Here is a 21,884-nt window from a genome sequence, read left to right as displayed (position 1 = left end):
TGTTTTGTGTATTGGGAAAAAGCCTGAGGACACAACAAGCATCATTATATCGCTAAACTATTTATGGTTTCCATTTTTTTCTAAAGTACTTTGGCATTTCGCCAGTGAAGAAAAACGTCGCTCTTAAAGCGGAAGTCAACGCAAACACATTTTTTTTCAAGAATATGTTTTATGCAAGCCCACTAGTTGAAACAGGGCATTCTGATAAATATTGCGTTTGTGGAATAAGTGTTAATCCACTCGTTTTTAGCCATCTCTGGGGGCGGCCATTTTGTCTTCTGTCGACTGAAAATGACATCGCAACTGCCCACAACGACCAATCACGGCTCGGAACAGATCAGCCGTGATTGGTCGTTGTGAACAGTTGTGATGTCATTTTCAGTCGACAGAAGACAAAATGGCCGCCCCTAGAAATGGCTAAAAACAAGTGCATTTTGCTACTTAATTTATATTCCACAAACGCAAAATTAATCAGAATGCTGTGTTTCAACTAGTGGGCCTGCTGGGAACATATTCTTGAAAAAATTATGCTTGGGTTGACTGCCGCTTTAAGGCTGTACGCAATACACTTCAGGGCCTCAAGGGATTTTCTATCAATGACAGGTTGATTAAAATTTTAAAACACAAAACACATTCATAAAGGGCTAATTCAGCTGATAAAGTAATGCCACACTCCTGACCTGTATGTTTAGTTAATACGTCTAATCATGAGCCCTATCTGGGCACGAAATTGCTGAGAGCGTGATAGTGCCATCAAGTAGGCACATTCCCCCTGATCTAGTATTAGAGTGCTTCTCGGAATGCCTGCAAAATTGTCTCAGTCCGAAGAGTTACCTCCTCCTCTCTTTTTTTTTTTTTTTGGACTGTGACACTTTGAACTCTCTTTAAAGCAAACACCCCTGTTGGGATGTTCACTAAAAAATGTCCTTTGATGTGTCTTGCAAATCCAATCCTTTCAAAATCTTGCAAATGCTGACATTCAGTGTTGCCACTAAGCACCATTAAAAAGTGTGACCTTTTCTGCATCTCAGTGGCATATACTTGGTATTCGTAATACACCCTCTGGAGCTCCTCTTAGTGAATTGAAGATTATCGTACAGAAGTAAGTTTGCACTGAGACTTGTGCAATTACACTCGGCACTTAAGGTGCACTAGCTTATTATATTGATAGTCCGCACTTGCACAGAGTCTTAGCAAAAAACAGTCGACAGCAATTGATGTGGATCCTGGGTTTATTTTTACTACCCATTTTCCCCATTTTGTAGAGAAATTAGTCCAGCTTGTTAACACCTAAGGTGTTCTAAAAACTAGTTTCTTATCAGTAGGACAGCAATTCAAATTCTCACTTCAACACCAGTCTGCTGTTTACAATCCGACTACATTATATGGAATAAAATACCTAGTGGTATTTTAATTCCAAATCACACTGTTAATTCACACAGGGGGCTGAAATTGTCTGGCATTGAATGAGTTAAGGAGAAAGCATCGTTTTTGCTCAGCGGGACATAGATGTGACTGCCATCCGCATAGCGGTGGAAGAAAATACCGTGTTTTCGTAGGACGTAACCCAGGGGCAGCAAAATATAATGAAAACAGCAAGGGCCCCCAAATAGAACCGTGTGGAACACCATATGAGAGAGGGGAAGAGTGGGCCTAAGAGCATCCTAAGCTAATACAAAAAGACCTGCCAGCCAAAGATGATCTAAACCACTCTAAAGCGGTACAACTAATGCCCACCCGATGTTGTTAACGAGCCAGAAGAATACCATCCACTGTCCACCATCTTGAACGCTGCAGATAAATCCAACAAAACAATAGACACATCTCGTGTCATTTGCTAGTCTGACTCTGTGCTATGCGTCATCTTGAAAACTAACTGGAAAATCTCCATGACACTGTGTTCATCCAGGAAAGATTGTAACTGTAAGTGAACCGCTTTTCCCAGAATTTAAGAATAAAAAACAGCCTGGAAATGGGTCTAAATTTCCACAGCACACTTTGATCAAGGTCAGGACGAGTCTGTGCAAATCGGCCGACGGGGGCTTAAGTGCCGAGTCAATAGTTTAGTAATTGAACTGAATACGACTTGACAAGTGTTCCCTTTTGGATTCTTTCACCTTTGCTTTGGTAGCAACAAGTTAACGCCAGCAGTCTTTTAGGATTCGATAAGAGACCTGCAGCCTATCTGTTTTTCCAACCGGGTTCAGCTTTGCGGCATTCTTCTCTAGCTGCACCAGCTCTCTCATTAAACTACGGCTTCGGTCTGACTTTTGGCCGCATCATTTTTAATGGAGCCGCAGAATCCAACATACTACGGCAAGATGAGTGGAACCAAGAGCTGAGTGAGTTCCTCTGTTTGAAGAGGGAACACACACAAAAAAAAAAGCTGATTAAAAGCCTCAGAGAACCGACTACCAGTGAGGGTGTTAGAAATCCGAGGCCTGCACTCACTAGTTGTGGGTTAAACAGCACAGGGAAACAGTACACAAAAAGCACAGTCAGTAATCACATCGTCCAACACATTCAAATTTGAGACTGCCAGACCAAAGATCTAAAGTATGTCCTTGTTTGTGAGTGAGGCCTACACTAAAGTGTCGATGAGTCTTAAAAGGTCCTTTGCCAATGGTTTTCCAGGACGGCACACATGAATATTAAAATCCCCCTTAAACAGGATGTGATCATATATCAGTATGATTTCGTCAAGAGGATTTGAAAAGTCACTCAGATACTCCTTGTTCTATTCAGGAGGACGGTAAATGACGCTGTGGAGGGAGCGCCTGGACACAGAAGAGGTCCGCCGGGATGTCAACTGGCAACGTCTTCTCCCAAGCATGCAAACGCACCCGAACCTCCAACGCAGTACCGTAAATCCAACAAAGATTGGCGATCATACACCAGTAGAAAGTCAGTGAATAAATCAGCAACCCAAAACAGACAAAAAAGACAAAGTATTAAGAGGGTCGACAACGTTTCACCAGGAGCTAGCTAGCTACAGAACTGGCTACTTTATAAGCGAGCCATCACTTACGAACAAATGTAGAGTTTTTAGTAGACTAGTAACAAAAACGATTTGAATTGGAAAATTGGTTTTGATTTAAAGGGTGAGAGTCCATCGAATTGAAACCGAATCATTCCACTTCAGAATAGATCGAATCGTCTTTTATTGGAAAGATACAAGACGTCTTTGATGGAAATGCTACATTTACCGTACTGGCACAAGTTAATTCATGCACAGTGTGTAAAATGTAAACAAGGAACTCATTGCATCATGCCTTCTCAAACTGAGACGTACCATATTGAACGAATCATAATCCCACGGAATCCAACCTGAACGTTTCATTTTAAATTAACCGTCTTTGAATTGGATCACACCCCATTATCAAGCCATGTATCAAATTGTTTTAGGACAGATGCACACCACTAGTTTCGTTTTTGACAACTTACTAATTTTTACTTTTCCATACACCGGTATGTAGGCACGGTTGTGATCAGTTTCGGTGGCGCGTTGCCGTTTTGGTGGTTGGTTTCCCAATTATCTTTGCATAAAAACACCACAGTTCTTGGTTTAGTATCCAGTTTTTGTCTGACAAGACATGTTCGTATTACAAATACACTTCAGAACAGACTCAATTCCGCGTTACATAGATTCAAGACTCCTCAGAGGTTTTTTTTGTCCAAATTTCCTCTCCCTCTGCTCAAGCAACCAGTTTGAGATGAGCCTGTTATTTGCTGAAGACGCCACGACCCTCCGAAAGCAGCCTGAACTAATGGCTCAAAGCGGGCCGAATCCCCATGTGTCCATTTTGTCAATTCCAATGCAAACGCAGTGGGCTCTCCTGCTGTTGCAGCCCATTATTATCCATTATCTGTACCGCTTCTCCTCACAAGGGTCGCGGGGTGTGCTGGAGCCTATCCCAGCTGTCTTTGGGCAGTAGGCGGGGGACACCCTGAACTGGTTGCTGTTGCAGCCCATCTCCTCCATAGTGTGTGCTGTGCATTGCAAGTGTCATTTGGCCCACGTTTGCTTCTAAAAAGCAGTTATTTTTGTTCACGTTTCTCATTTTGGTGCTGCATCCAGACTGCATTTTTTTTTCCAAACCTCTTCTGCCGCCAAGACATTTTCACCTGCTGAACTGCCGCTCATGTGAAACCACAAGAGATGGGAGTAATTGAAAGTCCAACAACAAGGTCATGAAAGTTACTCCGCAGAGGGAATGTGCATCCCTTTGTGAAAAAAAAAAAAAAAAAAAAAAAACATAGAAAGAAAAATGTTACATTTGCATAATCAAATTGAAGCCATGGCATTTGTTTGTGGTAATCAAAGCAAAAATATGAATCTATTTTTATTCGCCAGGCATTGTGTATTCCCTGCTGAAAAGCCAACGGATTAATGTACTGTACTTGGGAGCAAGATGGAGCACAATCAGCATCAATATCGTTAAATTAATTCTGGTTTCCTCCGTTCATCTCGAAAGTACTTTGTCACTTGGCTGGGGAAGACAAATGTTCCTCTTTAAGGCTGCAACACTCTTCAGAGCGCTTTGGGAGTTTGTATTGCAACCAAGTTGATGAAGCTTTTAAAAGAAGAAAAAACCATGATACAAAATGTTCAATTAAAATACCTCCCTCTCTTTTTTGCCATATCACAAAAGGAGATACTAACTGTAATTAATTCTGAGCATGCATGCATGAAAAACTAAAAACTTCAACTTGTTAGTTTTTCATTATTAGCCAGGGGAGGATATTTAAGAAAAACAATGTTCATACCTTTTTTTTTTATCAAATAAAACCCTAATTTGACGCAATAACTCAGGTCCTGAACTTTTTTAAGACAACTCAACATTTTAAATTGAATTATTTTCATGGAAGTTGCTGATCATTTTTAGCCTGTTTTATAAAAATAAAAACAAAAAAATGCTTTATAAAGAATAATACTGTATTCTTCAGAAAATGCAGACGTGGCAAAACCAGCACAAGTTGTCTCTTTTTTACTCTTCGATATAGACTGTTCTTTGGCCGCTTTAAGGTTCTTTGCCAGGGAAGCAGGAAACATCGATTGAATGCGTTTAGGACAACAGATGACTAATGTGTTGAACACTCGTGCTAAAACTCGAGGCTGAATCACGTTTTGTTTGGCAAAATGGGAAAGGGCTGGCAAAATGACGTGCAATTATCACAGGTAGGTTCATCGAAGCACTTACTGCTGGATACAAAAAGTCTGAATATCTTATCGATATCAGTCGACAGCAAGTGGCTAAATGCGTTTTTAATGGTGTTACTTGCACAAGAAAAATAATGAAGTTATCAAATTCATTTTAGACAAAATATTAACTTGTTACTTCTGAAAATTGCAAAATTAGTAAAGTATTCCTTTAAGGTTGGGCTTTTTTTTTTTTTACTCCCATACTCCCAAAACATGCAATGATCCACTTGGAAAAGTCATTTTGTTTTCATATCGATATCAGTCGACAACAAGTGACTAAATGCGTTTTTAAAGGTGTTACTTGCACATGAAAAATAATGAAGTTATCAAATTCATTTCAGACAAAATATTAACTTGTTACTGCTGAAAATTGCAAAATTAGTTAAGTATTTCTTTAAGGTTGGGCTTTTTTTTTTTTTTACTCCCAAAACATGCATTGTTAATGATCCACTTGGAAAAGTCATTTTGTTTTCATATCGATATCAGTCGACAGCAAGGACTAAATGCGTTTTTAAAGGTGTTACTTGCACATGAAAAATAATGAAGTTATCAAATTCATTATAGAAAAAATATTAACTTGTTACTGCTGAAAATTGCAAAATTAGTGAAGAATTCCTTTAAGGTTGGGCTTTTTTTTTATTTTTTTTTACTCCCAGACTCCCAAAACATGCATTGACGCCTAAATGATCCATTTGGAAAAGTCATTTTGTTTTCATCTCATCATATTTTTGGCTCTATACACAAGTGGCGTGATTCCTACCTGTCAACGGCAGGGTGGTGCAGCGGCCTGCTGTCTTGAGGTGAAAGGTAGCTATAAGATGCCGATCCTCCCACCACTCTGATCTTAAACAGCACCCGGGTGTTCTGCAATTGGAGACATACAAATTAGTGTGGCTAATATGAATTCAGACATTTCGTAGCAAAGGGTGCCTCAAGCCAACTTTGTGCTAGTTTGCCTGGAGTCAACATAATCAGCAGGAAGTAGGACTCGCATATGCGCAAATAATAGTACAATTTTGATCAATTTCCATTGTAGCTCAAGGTGTGTGCTCTACATGGGAATTGACAGATTACCTCCCGCACGACTGAGTCACACTGCATACGCTTCAGTTCTTTAATTCACTATTATAAGTATTAGGATTGCATGTTTAATGTAAGTGCAAGTTTGGTGGCAACTCAAGTAGAGATACACATAATAATGGACATTTAAAGCAACACACGACGCCAAATCAACTTTCCGTCCATCATTTCAAAAGAAGCTTTCATGTCTTTTATTTGTCACTTGTGGGAGTTTAAGCTGCTTGTGAGGAAATATGGTAGGCACTGCATTTGGTTTTAACCGTCATTTAAGGCAAACACACAAGGAGAGCGCAGCCGCAAGTCTCCGGGCATGTGGGCTCTGCGGACGGCATGCGCCCAACTGTTTCCCTAAATCTATTTCGAAAGCCTTGGAGGCTTACCTCGCTTTATTTATTTCCCTTTGATTGAAAATGACATCCAAAAGGCTGTGTAGTGTGACATTTTGATGCCTTTTCGCTGATATTAGTAGCAGTTGGCAATTGTTTTGCTTTGCTTGTTAGCAGAGTGCAGCAATGTGGGCAGCCACCATTCCACATCGGCATTCCAGACTCTATACATGATTAATTTTGAAAAGATTTTATAATCAGGGCTCATTATGGTCCGATGTCTAATTATTTACATCAGTTTTGTCACCTTTGTTATAATATAATAAACACATTACAGCTTGGTAAAAAGTTTCACCTATGTAGCCCCTATATACACCTCCATTTTCATTATTAAAAGCCTTTTCCACATGCAAGCATGTGTTCTCTATCAGACTTTTATTGTTGTTGTTTTGCGTTGTTTGTATGTCGCTGACCTCGTGCAACTGTTTTCCAAAGTGTCGCTTTTGAATGGCAGAGAAAAAAAACCAAGAACTGATTCTGATTCATTTTATGTGCGGAAGATTTAATCTAGATCTAATCCCAACACCTCTTTTTAAATCAGTTTGTGACTTTTTCAGCAAAATATCCTAGCCATTTAAATTGCCCTCTTGAGACAATGGTCTTTTTTGTTCTTTTAGGACAGCCATTGCTCCTTCTGAAACGAAATCATTACGACACTGCAGATCTGACAAATGGCAGACAGGTGCCCATCTGCCCTTCTGAAAGTATAAATTCAGAGAGATTGTTTGCAACCAGTTACATGATTTTCCGAATTCTGCACCAACAATTTCTATGAAACATTTCAATCGTGCTTTCAGGGTTATTTGTCCTCATTGTAGTGCATCTGAGTGCAGCCTTTGGAACAGTGGATCACAATATTGTTCTGAATAGGCAGCACAATACTGTTTTCAACTTTCTATCTCTCAAGAAAACACAGAGGTGCTAACTGCACACTTATCTTCAGGCATATTGATTACGGCAACACTCTTCTTTTTGGTTTTACTGGGGCGGCGGGGGGGAGTACACAGCCAATCTACTAACGAGGATCAGAAAGAGAGAGCACATTTTAGGCTATCTGAGTTTGTCTATAAATCACTATTAAGCTATCGGTACCTTTCATCTATTGTACACTGGCCCATTGGGTGAAAAAACATTCACAATTATTTCTATCCATCCATCCATCCATTTTGTGAAGCGCTTATCCTCAAGGGCCTCCTAGGGGCAGTGTGGTGCAGTGCACAAACACGCACCATACCACATAAGCGAGCCCCTTGCGACATATTACACAAAGCCAGCAGGTTTAGCAATAAACAATTACCAGGAGTCCAAGACTGCCATGATTGTCTCTTAAATACAGATTTGTTTTTTTTCTTTGAAGTTCTACACTCTTCTTATGTCTCATTGTTTGTCTTGCTCCTCTTTCGGCTCTCCCAAAACATTACTTTTTTAACTCATTTTTGCTAGCTTGTGGGTTTTTTTCTCATATAGCATGACAGAGATGAGCATTTCGACAGAGTCACGGGCAGAGGGGCGTTATTTTCCAAAGAAAAATACTTTCAGACTCTGATGATAATCAAATATGTTTTGTTCAATAGCTCTATAGAGTCTGTGCGCCCTGCTACCAAATGGCCTGCTGCCCACTATATGGGGGACCACTGTTTTAAAGCAACACTTTGTCACGTCAGTTTTTGTTGATTATGGCGCGCCATGTGGACAAAACCGGTAGTGTTTTGACAAAAGTCAACCACATTTCCCATGCGCGCCAGCACATAGTGTCGTGAAAAACTGTGCTCCCGCTGGCCTGCAAGTTGGACTGAATTACATTACTATTTCCAGTGGCTGTGTGAAAGATGAATTGCGATGAGGTAATGAATCTAATTTTGTTTAAACAATACTTTTGTTTTTTGGTTTGTTTTGGGGCTTCTGTCGTGACACCAATAATAGCACGTAGACATTTGAATCGACGCCGTCCTTATAGCGAAACGAGGAAGTGACGTATGCCGAAAAGCAATTCAGGACATTTGGATCTTTTTTGTGTGCCAGGGTTGATCCCATCCGTCTCAAAGTTGCTAAACGCCAGTAAAAACGATACAGACCCCCCTAGGGCATGACAAAATCCCAACTAGTTGTAAGTCAATGTTTCATCAAAAGAGTTGTGATTTTTTTTTTTATTAAGATCGATTTCTTGCCCAGTGCTGCTTTAAAGGTCACACGTGGAAGTTTATTGAAAAGGATTTTGTGAAGGTTTGAACATTTGCTCAGACATATCATGAACATTTGAAAACACCACAAAGTTTTGGAGAATAGAAAAAAACGAAGTGAAGGAGAACCATGACTTAATTTCTAGTAGTATTTGGGGGAAAAAATGTTCGGAAGAGCTTAATGATTTTACAGCAACCATCAGTGCCAGCAGTCTATTCTGTGTTGTGGATCCTGAAAGGCAAAGCGCAACCTGAAGCTGTAACACCACAAGAAACCTCTAGGTGGTGCCACAATACCTTATAAATGAGAAGAAGCCATGCCAGCGTCAAAGCACAACAATTCCTGACTGTACCAGAGGGGAAAAACCAGTGGACTGCTGGGTGGCAATGCGACTAAAGCATCCCCCCGCCCTCCACCCTGAGATGCTTTTCACCATCTATATCACCGCAAGCAACCAGAGAAACATCTGGGGTTGTTTTCACAAAGAGGACAAAGGAAGGCAAATGTGTTTCTTTACAGCTATCCAGATCACTAAAGAAGGCAGATCAGATCCAAGTTGGTGCATATTGGACTGTTGATAATCAAGTGTAAATCTAAAGCAACAAAAGTGTCTTACTGTTGCTTCATTTGTACAAATAACATGTATTTAATGGTATTGCTAAATGATCACAATATACCGGTACATGGTACTTTCTGCAGTTGAGTAAACAAACACCTCTGACAGGAATATGAGAAAAGGCAGCATTATTGTTTATGGCTTCAATACTAAAATTTAATAATACTAATATATATATATATATATATATATATATATATATATATATATATATATATATATATATATATATATATATATATATATATATATATATATATATATATATATATATATATATACATACATACATACATACATACATACATACATACATACATACATACATACATACATACATACATACATACATACATACATACATACATACATACATACATACATACATACATACATACATACATACATACATACATACATACATACATACATACATACATACACACACACACACACACACACACACACACACACACACACACACACACACACACACACACACACACACACACACACACACACACACACACACACACACACACACACACACACACACACACACACACACACACACACACACACACACACACACACACACAAGCCGAAAGCCAGAACAACTATGTTCAAGTGGCTTTAATGGATAGTGACGTATATAAACACATTTTCATTTAAGTTTGGTCTGATTATGTGCTTGGAGGGTAGTTAACAAGCACGGTGCCTTTTTGTTCATTGAGGTGTAATGCATCAAATTTGGTTTGAATGAATAAAAAAGGAGCTTAATGACAAGCTATAAGTCATCCTGACCACACGCTAAGAATTAGAGGGACTCACAAGTCAACAGTGCAATAATTCACTCGGTGTGTGGTAAATTACAGCTCAGGAGTTTCGTATGTTGACTCAGTTATAAAAGTAAAAAATACAAACGGGGAATAAACAACAACAGAGACTCGAAATGTGAATGTATAATGAACTACAGTGGACCATTGAACAAAGTGTTTTGGGGATTTTGTCTGTTTACATTAAGTTGCGATATATATGACCAAAAGGTAACTTTCCAAACCATATGACAACTATGCTAAAATGCTACTCAAAACATTTTTGGAAGGTATTTCAAACCTTTATGATGGCAAAAATTTACCTCGGATTTGATTAGAGTAAAAATGTTCCTCTAAGAAATCCTTACAGGGTCAAACTGTTGCCATCATAACATCATAACATGCCATCATCTCGACAGCACAAGCAAAACTTTAAGTAACATTTTAATATTCTGAACTGTCAAAAAATACACAAACAAAAACACTGCACCCAGACCTGAAGTATCACAAAATTAACCATGGATTTTTGTGTGACTTAATTTTTGTCTGCCAAATGTAGCACCTCAGCCGCATTCTATTTTTCTTAATGTGAACAAAAAGAGCACCATTTGCATCCAAGTTTCGTCCACTGTAATTGAAAATCCATCACGCTTGTGTTCTGGTTTCAGTGAGCCTTGTGGACAAGCATCTACTGGAGCTGCTGGCATTTACCTGAGCCTGAGATCTGTTCAGCATCAGATAATAGAGCTTGGTGAGGATGCTCTGCTGCAGCTGTTCCCAAGAGATGCTCCTGTCTTCCAGCATGAGAAATGGTGGCCCGAATCTTATAAGAACAGGAAAAAAGAGCAGATTAAAAAAAAAATAAAATAAAAAATAAAAAAATCGCCCTGAGCACTATAGGACTCATGTCAAATCAAAAAACAGTGAACCTCTAACCCACACGACACCTCAATTGGGGCAATTGATGTCATGACCCTCCAAACAAAAGTGAGTCAATGCTGCATTCAGTAAACATTGTCAAAGAAAAATGGGATGTGGAGCACTGAATGAGCACATAACTCCAAACAATTACTGTGAGCAGAGTGAATGAAGGTGACACCTAGTTAAATCCATCATCCACAATCGAAAAGGAAAATAGAATAATGAGCCTGAAGGGGCAATTGCACAGTAAAGTGTACACAATCCATCCTAATATACATCTTGGCTTAGAACTGAAATAATGCTATACAGTACTTTTGCTCCCCCCCCCCCCATTTGAATTTAAAGACATAGAGCTCCATTTAAATGATTGAGCGTTTTCCAGAGCACAACCATTTAATTTGGATTAGTTCAGCGATGAGCAAAGGGCTCATCATTAACTTGGAAATTATTGTATTATTACCTTACTACAATTGCTGCTTTTGCTGTCATGAAGGACTGAACAAGTTGGTTTTAAAATCCGCAGCTCACCTGACAGCCTGCTGACCACATCCGGACGTGTTGCAGATGAGGAGCACAACCTTGGACGAGCCGCCCTGGTTCAGGTATTCAGTGGATAATGTGCCGGAGGACGGCAACCTCGCAGCCAAGGAGCTGTACGGGGAATTGGGGAGGCTGTGGTGATACCCTGAGGAAAGAAGAGCAGAGGAGAGGGGGGGGGGGGGGGCTTGATCATTTTTGCCACTTGCTGTCGACTGAAAATGACATCACAGTTGCTCAGGGCTCGGAATACAACCAATCACGGCTCACCTGTTTTCTGAGTTTGGATAGCAAAGAACATGTTATTGTAAAGACAATTTTGGATTGTGCAAGTGTACCAACATGAAGAACCCAGACTGTCAAATGTTGTCTTGCACACGGCTGTGTAAAATTTTCCAGTTCCGCTTTAATAGTCGCTGTAAAATTACCTCTTGTATTTCTACCGTGTGGAAACAGTGTCTGTTACCGCAGACACTTAGATGCACCTCATACACGCAGTGATGAAAATTGGTGATGCAAAAGGCCAAATGTCTTCTTTTCTGAGACGCACAAATCTGGACTTTACGAGTTGATTTCGTCATACTGTGCTTGTTTAACCCTACACTACACTGATCAAGTTAGGCCACAATCTGACATGACAAGACACACAGCAGATTTAAACACAGACATTTTGACATGCAGGAAACCTGGTCATTACTTATTTAATGCACCCACTTAAAATTAAGTCTTTCATTACAGAGGAAATCAACCCAAACACATTTTTTTTCAAGAATATGTCCCCAGCAGGCCCACTATTTGAAACACGGCATTCTGATTAATAGTGTGTTTGTGCAATATGAGTTTAGCAGCAAAATCCACCCGTTTTTAGCCATCTCAGGGAGGCGGCCATTTTGTCATTTCTGTCGACTGAAAATGACATCACAACTGCCCAGGGCTCAGGGAACGACCAATCACAGCTTGCCTGTTTTCTAAAGCTGAGCCGTGATTAGTCATTACCTGAGCCTTGGGTAGTTGTGATGTCATTTTCAGTCGACAGAAGTGGCAAAATGGCCTCCCCCAGAGATGGCTAATAATGAGTGGATTAACTCTTATTCCACAAACGCGATATTTATCAGACTACCTTCTTTCAACTAGTGGGCTTGCATTTAATTAATGACAAATGTTTAATAAAGCTGCAGCAAAAATACACACAAATGTTTTTTTTCTTTAAAGTCTGAAATAGGGCTGCCTGATTATGAAAAAAATATGAATCACTATTATTTTGGTAATAATTGAAATCACGATTATTCAAACGATCATTTATTTTTTTGTACAAAACAAGAAATTTAAATGTAAAAAAATATAAAGACAAATGCATTTCTTTGAAACACTATGTAAGTTCCTTTTCGAGCAAAGAAAATTCATCAAATTCCTTTTTTTTGACAAAAAAGGTGTGATTGTATAAATTCAGGTATGATTTCCTTGTGTAAACAAACAGTGCGTTCAACAATCATTTTCTTTATGATTATGCCAATTTTGTAATTGTGGAGTGTAATAATCATAATTGTACGTGAATTTCGATTAATTGCAAAGCCCTAGTCTGAAAATAAATAAATACACTATGTATATACGGGCATGTGTGGCTGAGTTTGGTGTGGAAGAACTTTAAAAACTAAAGCACCATTGGGTTACCCGCACCAGGAAATTGTACACTTGTTTCACTGTGTCTCTAATATCAGTCATGATTTTGACTTGTTGTTCATAGAAGCCTATAAAAGCTTCTAGATTCACAGCGTATACGGTTTGCTTGTGTGTATGCACACACGTGTGCACGTGTGTAAAATGTGAAAACCACAAATAAATGGAAGAGAAAACCCAAGCATTGGATGGAGGAGAGACGTCTGACATGATGTGCTTCAATAACTAGTGAGTGACCCCTGTCACTAACAATGTGCACACCGACTAAAAATACCCAGCGGGCTGTGAGCTTAAAGCCGCATGAATCAAAGGTCATGACTGTAAACAAGCATCAGTGGTCACAGACCACCTGAGCTCTTTGCTGACTGTGAAGAAAGAGATTAGGTAGAGGAAAGAAGCCAGATGCAGCCTCCTTCATGTCCCTTCTTTGTGATTTTCCATTGCAGTTACGTCTTATCCTCCATACGACAATTATCAGCGCGTGGCATGTTACAAAATGTATCAGCGCGCGGCATGTCTTTTAACCACCCAAAATGAGGTAAACCTACAATTGTACAATGAAGGTTATTTTGTCGCCAGCCAAGTGCAAGATTAAGTCTCATAATCCCAAAATGAAAAATGCAGTTGGTTTATTCAGATTTATTTTGATTTGTTTTTCTTTTTAAATGCAGCAGAAAATGAATCCTCCGGCCAATTTAGTAAGCCTTTAAGTGCTTCAAAGCAAATTAATTCCACCATACTCCCTTCCGACAGATGCTTTACTTGCTAACATTAGATGAGTTTTAGATGGGTGTATTTTCTCACGAGGCCCCGGGGACAGATACTCGACCACAGAAAGTACCAGGCATCTATTTAAAGTTTTGCAAACGGCCGGTGGGGGAGAAGACTCCGAAGACCTCCTCAATTCCACTGACACACCTTCCTATGTCGAAGCGGAGTCTGGGGACATCCGAGGCGGGCTCTCCTTTCTAGGAGGTTGGGTGGTTCAAAAGCTCCTTGGCGGAGACAAGTTTCTCTGGATTGTCAGACCATCGTGTTGGTCCCCCTTTGTAGTAAGTAAGAAATCGGAGGGTGAGTTTCAACTACAAGGTAATAGGGTCTCCCTGGTAAGGTTTATTCGGAGGTTCTGGAGAGAAGGGTCCATCAGGAATAAGAACCTCAGATTCAGGAGGGAGTACGATAATGGTTTTCACCCTGGTCGTGGAAAAGTGGATCATTTTTCTGGGGGAATTCTATTCAATTTTCCACACGTACGGCGGTCACCACGATCACGTGCACGTTACATCATCCCTTTCCTTTCAAACAAAGAGGTCAATGGGATTTTGTCACCTTTCTTTGGTTGAAAAGGCTCTGTTGTAGAGCGAGAGTGCCATCTAGTGGTGATTTTTCATAATGAACGCATTCCCAAAGCCTTGTCACTTGCTGGGGACCTGCGCAAAGCCCTTCATAATAGTTAAAAAAAAAACCACTGAAAACGTATTAATACGTATTATGTCGTCCACGAACAACGATTCTGCAGACGCATTTATACGTTAATTATTGTTTATTTTTACTGTGTTTCTTTTACTGTTTTAAACTTCTTGGAGCTCATTCAGGTGAGATGTTACTCGAGTAAAAATAAATTAGTTTTGGATGAGGTGACAAACACCAGGTGGCTTTGAGACATTGAGGCAATCAAAGAAGCTAAGACGCTTTCATGCATAAAAAAAAAAAAAAAAAAAAAAAGCCACAATGCACGAATATGCAAAATGGGGTGCAGACACAGTAGACTAGGTGGGCGTTTCATGAATGTGAACATGTCTGTGGGAAGGCTTTTCAATCAAAATGGGGAAAAAGAGACAACAGGAGTGCATTTGGATGAAAAAGGGAAATCTGGGCTGGAGTGATGACATGCATATCCTGTTACCAGTGCTGGGCACTTGACCCTTTTTTGCCTGCGACCTGGTTTTACCCTTCCGTCCTCGTCCCTCCGCCCTTATTCATAAAAATGATCGTCCTCCAAGGCCGTCCGTCCTCGTCCTTTTAAAGCGCTTCCGTCCTTGCATTCCGTCGGTCCAAAAAAACCCTTGTGTGCAGTCATAAACATTATTTAAAGATCATTAGCTGGTTAAATCCACTTAGCAGCTGGAAGTATCGCGAGTTGTTTTAATTGTTTACAACTGTTTAACCAAGATAGCATTTAGCTGCAACACAAGAACATCGTGATTTGATGAAGATGATGATGATGATGCCGACTGGAGCAAGCCAGGGGACATCAGGTGAATATTTCAGATTGCGTAATAACGCATTCCTATTGCGTTTTATTGCAAAACATTTGCAAGACGTTTTCAGTTTTTATAAAATAATTATTGCAACGCAAGGTTATTTTAAGAGGAAACAAAAGACTTCCACTTCCGGGCCGTTTAAATGTAGACGCCGGTAGAGATTTTTACAGTCTAAAGATGTCCCACACAAGGACATACTTCACACAGTTAGTTAACAAAACAAAATTGCTATCCCGGATTACACACACAAGACAGGCTGGGCGTGTCTCTAAATGGCGTCCTGACTCCTGTTGCATTATCCATGGTATTACACGTACTGAACCAGAATATGCACGTGCAATGCGACTACTGGGATGAACATGCAGTGGTCTGGCTTTTTAAATGAACCCAACACAACACGTTCAGTCGGTACTTGACCCGGTTAGGGACGAATAGAGTGATGGATGAAAACCCACTTCCATCCTTGCTTATTAGTCCATCCTTTTTAAAAGATTTCTCATCCTCTGTTCGTCCATCCACAAAATGTACGTCTGTCCGGAACGGACGGACTGCCCGCCTCTGCCGGTTACCATGGGTACCTGAGTGTGGCGTAGAGCCTCTATGACCGTGCAGAGGCGGCGCTTGAAAGGCGTAGATGACGTCACTATCAGCAATGGCTGTCAGGTCGTCGTCATCTGAGAAGGAACGCTGGAATCCCGTGGAGTACAACTCGGCCAGGATGACCTGCACGTGGAAAACCAGATGGGACAATACTTGCAAAATCATGTTTTCATTCGTCCACTCTTAATTTGAGCTGATGGAAATAGACTTAGACATCTTGCAATTCCACTGAAGATATGCGTAGTAAATATACGTAGCAGATATCTGCAAATGAGTTGTAGACATCTGGAATGACAAACTTACTACATTGTAGCAACGCAGAATGTTTTGTTTATTCAACACACTATAATTAGGCTCGGGTATTCTACTCATTTTTGTTATGATTTGATGTTATGGTAAAATTTTGTTGAATTATTTTGAATAGCAAACACAGCGTGACGCATCGCAATATTGAATGGAATCAAATTGTTGATGATAGCCGCAATCAAACCGGCTCATGAGACCAGTGATAGGTCACACCTCTCGTCCTGGCCGGTCCACCAATATTATAGACACCTAAAGTAGGTGCCATGGCAGAGGTCGAGATGCCATTCAAGTTCGTCATTACTGTTCAAGTTGGTTGTTACAAGATTGTGTACCATCAGCGTGATCATCAAGCTGTTAAGTTCAATTACAGTGGAACCTGAAATGAAAAGTCAGCGACAATTGGGAGTTCAACCAAACTGTTCTGTAAACATAGAAAATACGTACCTGCTCTGGAGAGATGCCTCCTTCCTCTGCTACCATGGCTCTCAAGCTGGACAGTGAACCAAAGAGAGGCACCGCAAGCCCCACTCGGAGATACCGCTGACCCTTGGTACTGAATACCAGCGTCACACACATTGGCCTGCAAATAGAGAGGCATCAAGCTTTTTATTTATTTATTTATTTATTTTTTTTTTTTTTTTTTTTTTTTTTTAAATAAATCGGCACCGCCAGTGTTTCCATAGTTACCTTGGAAAAAGTTAGTTATTCTGCTGATTATTTGATTTTAAAAGTAATTCAATTAGATTACAAGTCACTTTATTACTTGCATTCAGCATATACCGACAACCCCACTTCACAAAAATGACCACCGGTTTTGACAATAATTTATTTGTAGTGCATTTTTTACAGTAATGTTTTAGGATGAAGTCTTTATATAAAAATTTCAAGAGAGCCTTTGGTTTTACGTGTTTTAGTTTTTAAAAAAAGACATTCTTTCTGGATTTCATACTGTAAATAGGATACTTGTTTTTATAGATAAATAAATTAAACCCAATATTTTTGGACCTGACATATTTATCTGTTAATCCTGTGACGGTAAAACCTAACAATATAACGTAACAAACTAACTAAAACAATAATGTACATTGTTTATAAATAAAACTACTGCATTCTATGTGTTTCATGAACACTGAACCTTCATATTTTCGTCTTTATTTTGAGTTTGTGTCAGCCAGTGACTTTATTCCCATCTTGAAAACACAAATCTCTCTCTGTCCTGCATTGTTGTTTATGTCGCTGGCTGCTTGGTTCGGACATGCGAGTTTTCCACACGACAAAAACGTGACTTGACGCACATGTGACATCACTCCCCGGACACGGAAGAAGAACGCTTATATACTGTTGTGCCAGAGAAATTGATGGCATTCAAGAATCTGTTCCGTTATGTACAGTGGGTTCATTGTGTGCCTTTAGTTAGGAATAGTGTACGTTTCATCCATCTCCTTTATTCATTTATTCGTTGACTATTAAATTAGTTGCGTGCACCGTGAGTGAATGTTGCGCTGTGTTTATTGACCTCCCTCATGTCGCTGGCTTTTGCAAGCTAGTCGTGATGGTCTGTGATTGCCAATGCTGAAGAAAAGCTGTCCTTCAGCACAGCTAAAATGCCTCCCGTGTCCTTGTGACTCCTATTGTCTCAATACTATAAAAAAAAAACATCTGTTGTGACGGAAAATCGCAAGGAAATTAGTAACAAACGGTGACTTTGATCTATAACTTCAATTTGATCACCAATCTGGTCATTGTAACACTTTAGATCATTTGTTCCCAAAAGAAGTGGTGATATTAGAGAAAGGTGTTACTTAGAAATCTGTTCCAGGTGGTGTCCAGCACACATATATGGGCCCGCCTTCGGGTATTTACTGAATTTATCAACCGCAGAAGGGATGAGTTCTTTATTTGCGCTTTTTTTTTTTTTTTTACTATTATTGTACAATATAACGGTTATGTGTGTATCGTCCCATGCACAGCGTGACGAACGGTACTCGGATTTCCTGATTGGAAAAGGGTGACTTTTGACGCACCTTGCAACTAATTGGGGCATAGCGTCTATTAAAGGGATGGCCGCTTTTGGGGGGAAATTTGGTATCTTGGCGTTGTTGCACATACTGTACAGACATGAATATGATTTGGTGGCCCACAGGTGACAAATCACCTTGGCATTTTGTTTTTGCACAACAGAGACATTTAACTTGGTTCGATCGCGAATCCAAAAAAACAAGCAATTCCAAAGAATTAGAAAGATGTGCCCTGTTGTACACTTTAATGTTTTGATAGGTTACACATTTTCTGGGGAGGGAGGAGAAATACTTGATTTGCGGTGCTGTGGTACAAAATCCAATTTCACCGGCACGGATAATGTAATTTGTCTGAGTGTGACTTCATATCTAATTGGATTATTCTCACATCTCAACTCTAGAATATGTTAGGAGGGAGGACATTATGCGTTGTTGTTTTAATAATGTAGGATGCTGCCGGATGAGACAGCAATATGAGAAATAATACGGGATGAGAGTGCAAAATGAATTCAGAGCAACAGGAAATGGAGACGCCATCATTGAACACCTTATGTTGCGTTATAGCGTTGTGCTACGGGCTAATATCGGAATTCATCACACCATTATATGCTCCTGAACACACCTTGAATGTTTAGATTCATAACATCCTGTCTAGCATGCAGCTATTTGTACTGTAAAGTATTTGCCTGTCCAAAACTCCTCAGTACATATGAATGAATATATATACATATATATATATATATATATATATGTATATATATATATATATTTTTTTTTTTGTGTGTGTGTTATTTGTCAAATGATTTTGTTTCCAGTACATCCAAAGCCCCTATTTCCACAAAGCAGTACAGTTTGGTTCAGGGTATTTTTGGAATTGTATTATGGTATTGGTATTATCTGCAGCATACAGGCATCGGCGTCCTGCTGCTAGCCTGCTCATACTTTTGGGACATCAGACTCAGCATGCCTTCTACTTAAATACTGCTGCAGCAGGAGCATGGCATCGCACCAGCCTGTGTCTGAGCTAGCTGTGTTTGTGTAATGAAAGGGACCACATGTTGAACACAATTCTGTCAGTCCCAGTGTGGTCTGTCAGCATGAGGTATGAAACAAGGACATATTTATTAGGCATTTTGCAAGACTGTATTAGTCAGCTGTATGCTATCTTCTGTCGACATGGCCAGCCATAGAAATTGAAAAGGACTCTCTTGAAACATCAATGAATTCCACACATGGGTGATACTTGAGATGAAATTGGACAACATTATATACTGTAGATAATGCCGAACTATGGTCTTGGACTGGATTTACACTGCAGGTCCAAGTGCCAAACTTGACATTTGTATACACGTGAAAAGTGACACCACGGAAATAAGCAATAATACATAAACACAAATTTAAAAAAATCAATGTAATAGAGGGGTTAGTTGGCCTGGGATGACTATTTCCCCTAATGATTTCAATGTAGGTAATGTCCACATTACTCCACTGGCTGCCATCAGAATTTTTTTTGTGCTTATTAAATAATTGACATGTCTTTAATGCATCGTATTGACATCATTTTTGTTTATGTGTTCGCTGTAGTTTAGCTTGACAGCGGGCGTTGGGAGTTGGAATTGTGTTTTTTTGTACATTACCTGGTTTGTCGCAGAGGGATGGGCAGGGAGATACATAAAAAGGGGTCGAAGGTGTTGCTCTGCTTAAGGCAATGAGGGCAAGTCAGAGATGACCTGGAGGGAAAAGAAAAGAAAAAAGGTAAACAAGATTTGACTTTTACCTAATAAAATAGTAATATTTTTAATCCCAAAATATCCTCTTTCATTGTATATTTACTTACTATACTTACTCATATGTATTGTATATTATTATTATTATTATTTTTTTTTTAAATCAATCAGGCAAATTATGGGGAAATCTATGCATGAAATTCATTTAAAACGTGCCAAGTACTTGCACTTTATCAGAGAGTTAACATAGTGCTATTTTGGTTGGCAAAAGAGTTCAAATGGACTCTGCAGTTAACTCTCCAACAATAGTGTCAGTCAGCTGAGGTAATTACAGTCACTATGGTTTGTCTCCTGATGGGGAAAAAGGAAGCTATGATGAAAATAAACCAGAATGGAAATGACGCTTTGGTCTGGATGTGGCGAAGCAGCATGTGGTTCATTGGCCAAGTTTTTTTTTTCACACGCTCTGCTACAAGAAACAGTTAACAATTCTATGTTTGAGATTGCAAGGCAGATCAGTGTTTAGTTTAAGTGGGACAGCAGCTGTTGTTTTAATGAGAAGCTCTTGTAGAGGGCATTTACCCGGTGCAATCGCTTCTCTTTCTTGCGAGGAATAAACTAGAAAGACAACTCTCAGTGTTTATTACAGCAATAATACCACACTGCCACAACAGAGGCATTTATTTATTTTAGGTGGATGACTCACCCTGCGACTAATTGGGACACGCCATCAATTAGAGGGATGACCGCTATTTGAGGAAATCCTATATTACACAATTTGTATTTTCCATGACACCATTTTGCCATTAGTATACTGTATTACACTTTTTTTCCAGTGCATTCGAGGCCACTGTCACAAGGCTCGTATCCTTTAAATCTTGCATAAAAGTGTTCTTTAGAGAGTAGAAATTGCCTGCACACACAGCGCCGGCCCGATGGACCAAGCGATATAAAGATACGGCGCATACACAAAATCCTCTTAAGTAAGGCGTCAGGATGCGGGATACAAGATCACAGTCTGGTAATTTGCATGCACCACAAGTGTGGATGCAAAGCCTTGAATTAGGCCATCTGGATATGCAGTTAAGTGACAAAAAAAAAAAAATAAATAAATACAAAAAAAATAAAAAAATGGGCTACTGTTCTGATCTTGAGCACGAAAAAGAAACAAGACCAGACGACTGACTAGTTATAATGCCCTCATCATGTCTGGATGATGAGGGCGGCAGAGGCGTCTGAGATCGATAGGAAAACAAAATCGAGTGAGCAAAGAGACAAAAGGAGCGACAACAAAGTGCACGGGGGCCTCAGCGGGGGCGGCGGGGGCTTGACGCATTAAATATGAACACAAGGTCGGGCATGGGACAGCCGAGTTGACAAAAGAGAGAGCAAAGAGAAAAGCGCAAAAAGGACACCAACAGCGCCAGTCAAGCTCTGTACACCCGCGGGAAGCAAGCACACACGCCTCATGATTAACATCATCCAACTTTTATTAGAAAGATCCACACACAGTAATCAGTGAAGGTAAACTTACTGAATAAATCACTGCAAGT

The 21,884-nt window shown here is 39.8% G+C and overlaps 1 protein-coding gene across 1 annotated transcript in view; it reads right to left on the bottom strand.

Annotated features, from left to right (window-relative positions):
- Window positions 1-21,884, bottom strand: part of usp43a (ubiquitin specific peptidase 43a) — an 83,909-nt gene that overhangs the window by 19,781 nt on the left and 42,244 nt on the right. Inside the window, exons 4-9 of the mRNA XM_086032813.1 lie at window positions 20,242-20,334; window positions 17,031-17,166; window positions 16,259-16,403; window positions 11,731-11,887; window positions 10,993-11,104; window positions 5,964-6,067 (exon numbers count right to left, since the gene is read on the bottom strand). Coding sequence (XP_085888939.1) covers window positions 5,964-6,067; window positions 10,993-11,104; window positions 11,731-11,887; window positions 16,259-16,403; window positions 17,031-17,166; window positions 20,242-20,334 — 747 coding nt within the window. The remainder of the gene's footprint in view (window positions 1-5,963; window positions 6,068-10,992; window positions 11,105-11,730; window positions 11,888-16,258; window positions 16,404-17,030; window positions 17,167-20,241; window positions 20,335-21,884) is intronic.

This window comes from Filicampus tigris, chromosome 6 (assembly GCF_054856515.1).
Source record: "Filicampus tigris isolate MCC_2025a chromosome 6, RoL_Ftig_1.0, whole genome shotgun sequence".
Taxonomy (NCBI): domain Eukaryota; kingdom Metazoa; phylum Chordata; class Actinopteri; order Syngnathiformes; family Syngnathidae; genus Filicampus; species Filicampus tigris.
The sequence above is the reverse complement of the archived record's forward strand: the minus strand, read 5'-3'. Positions and strand labels throughout refer to the sequence as shown.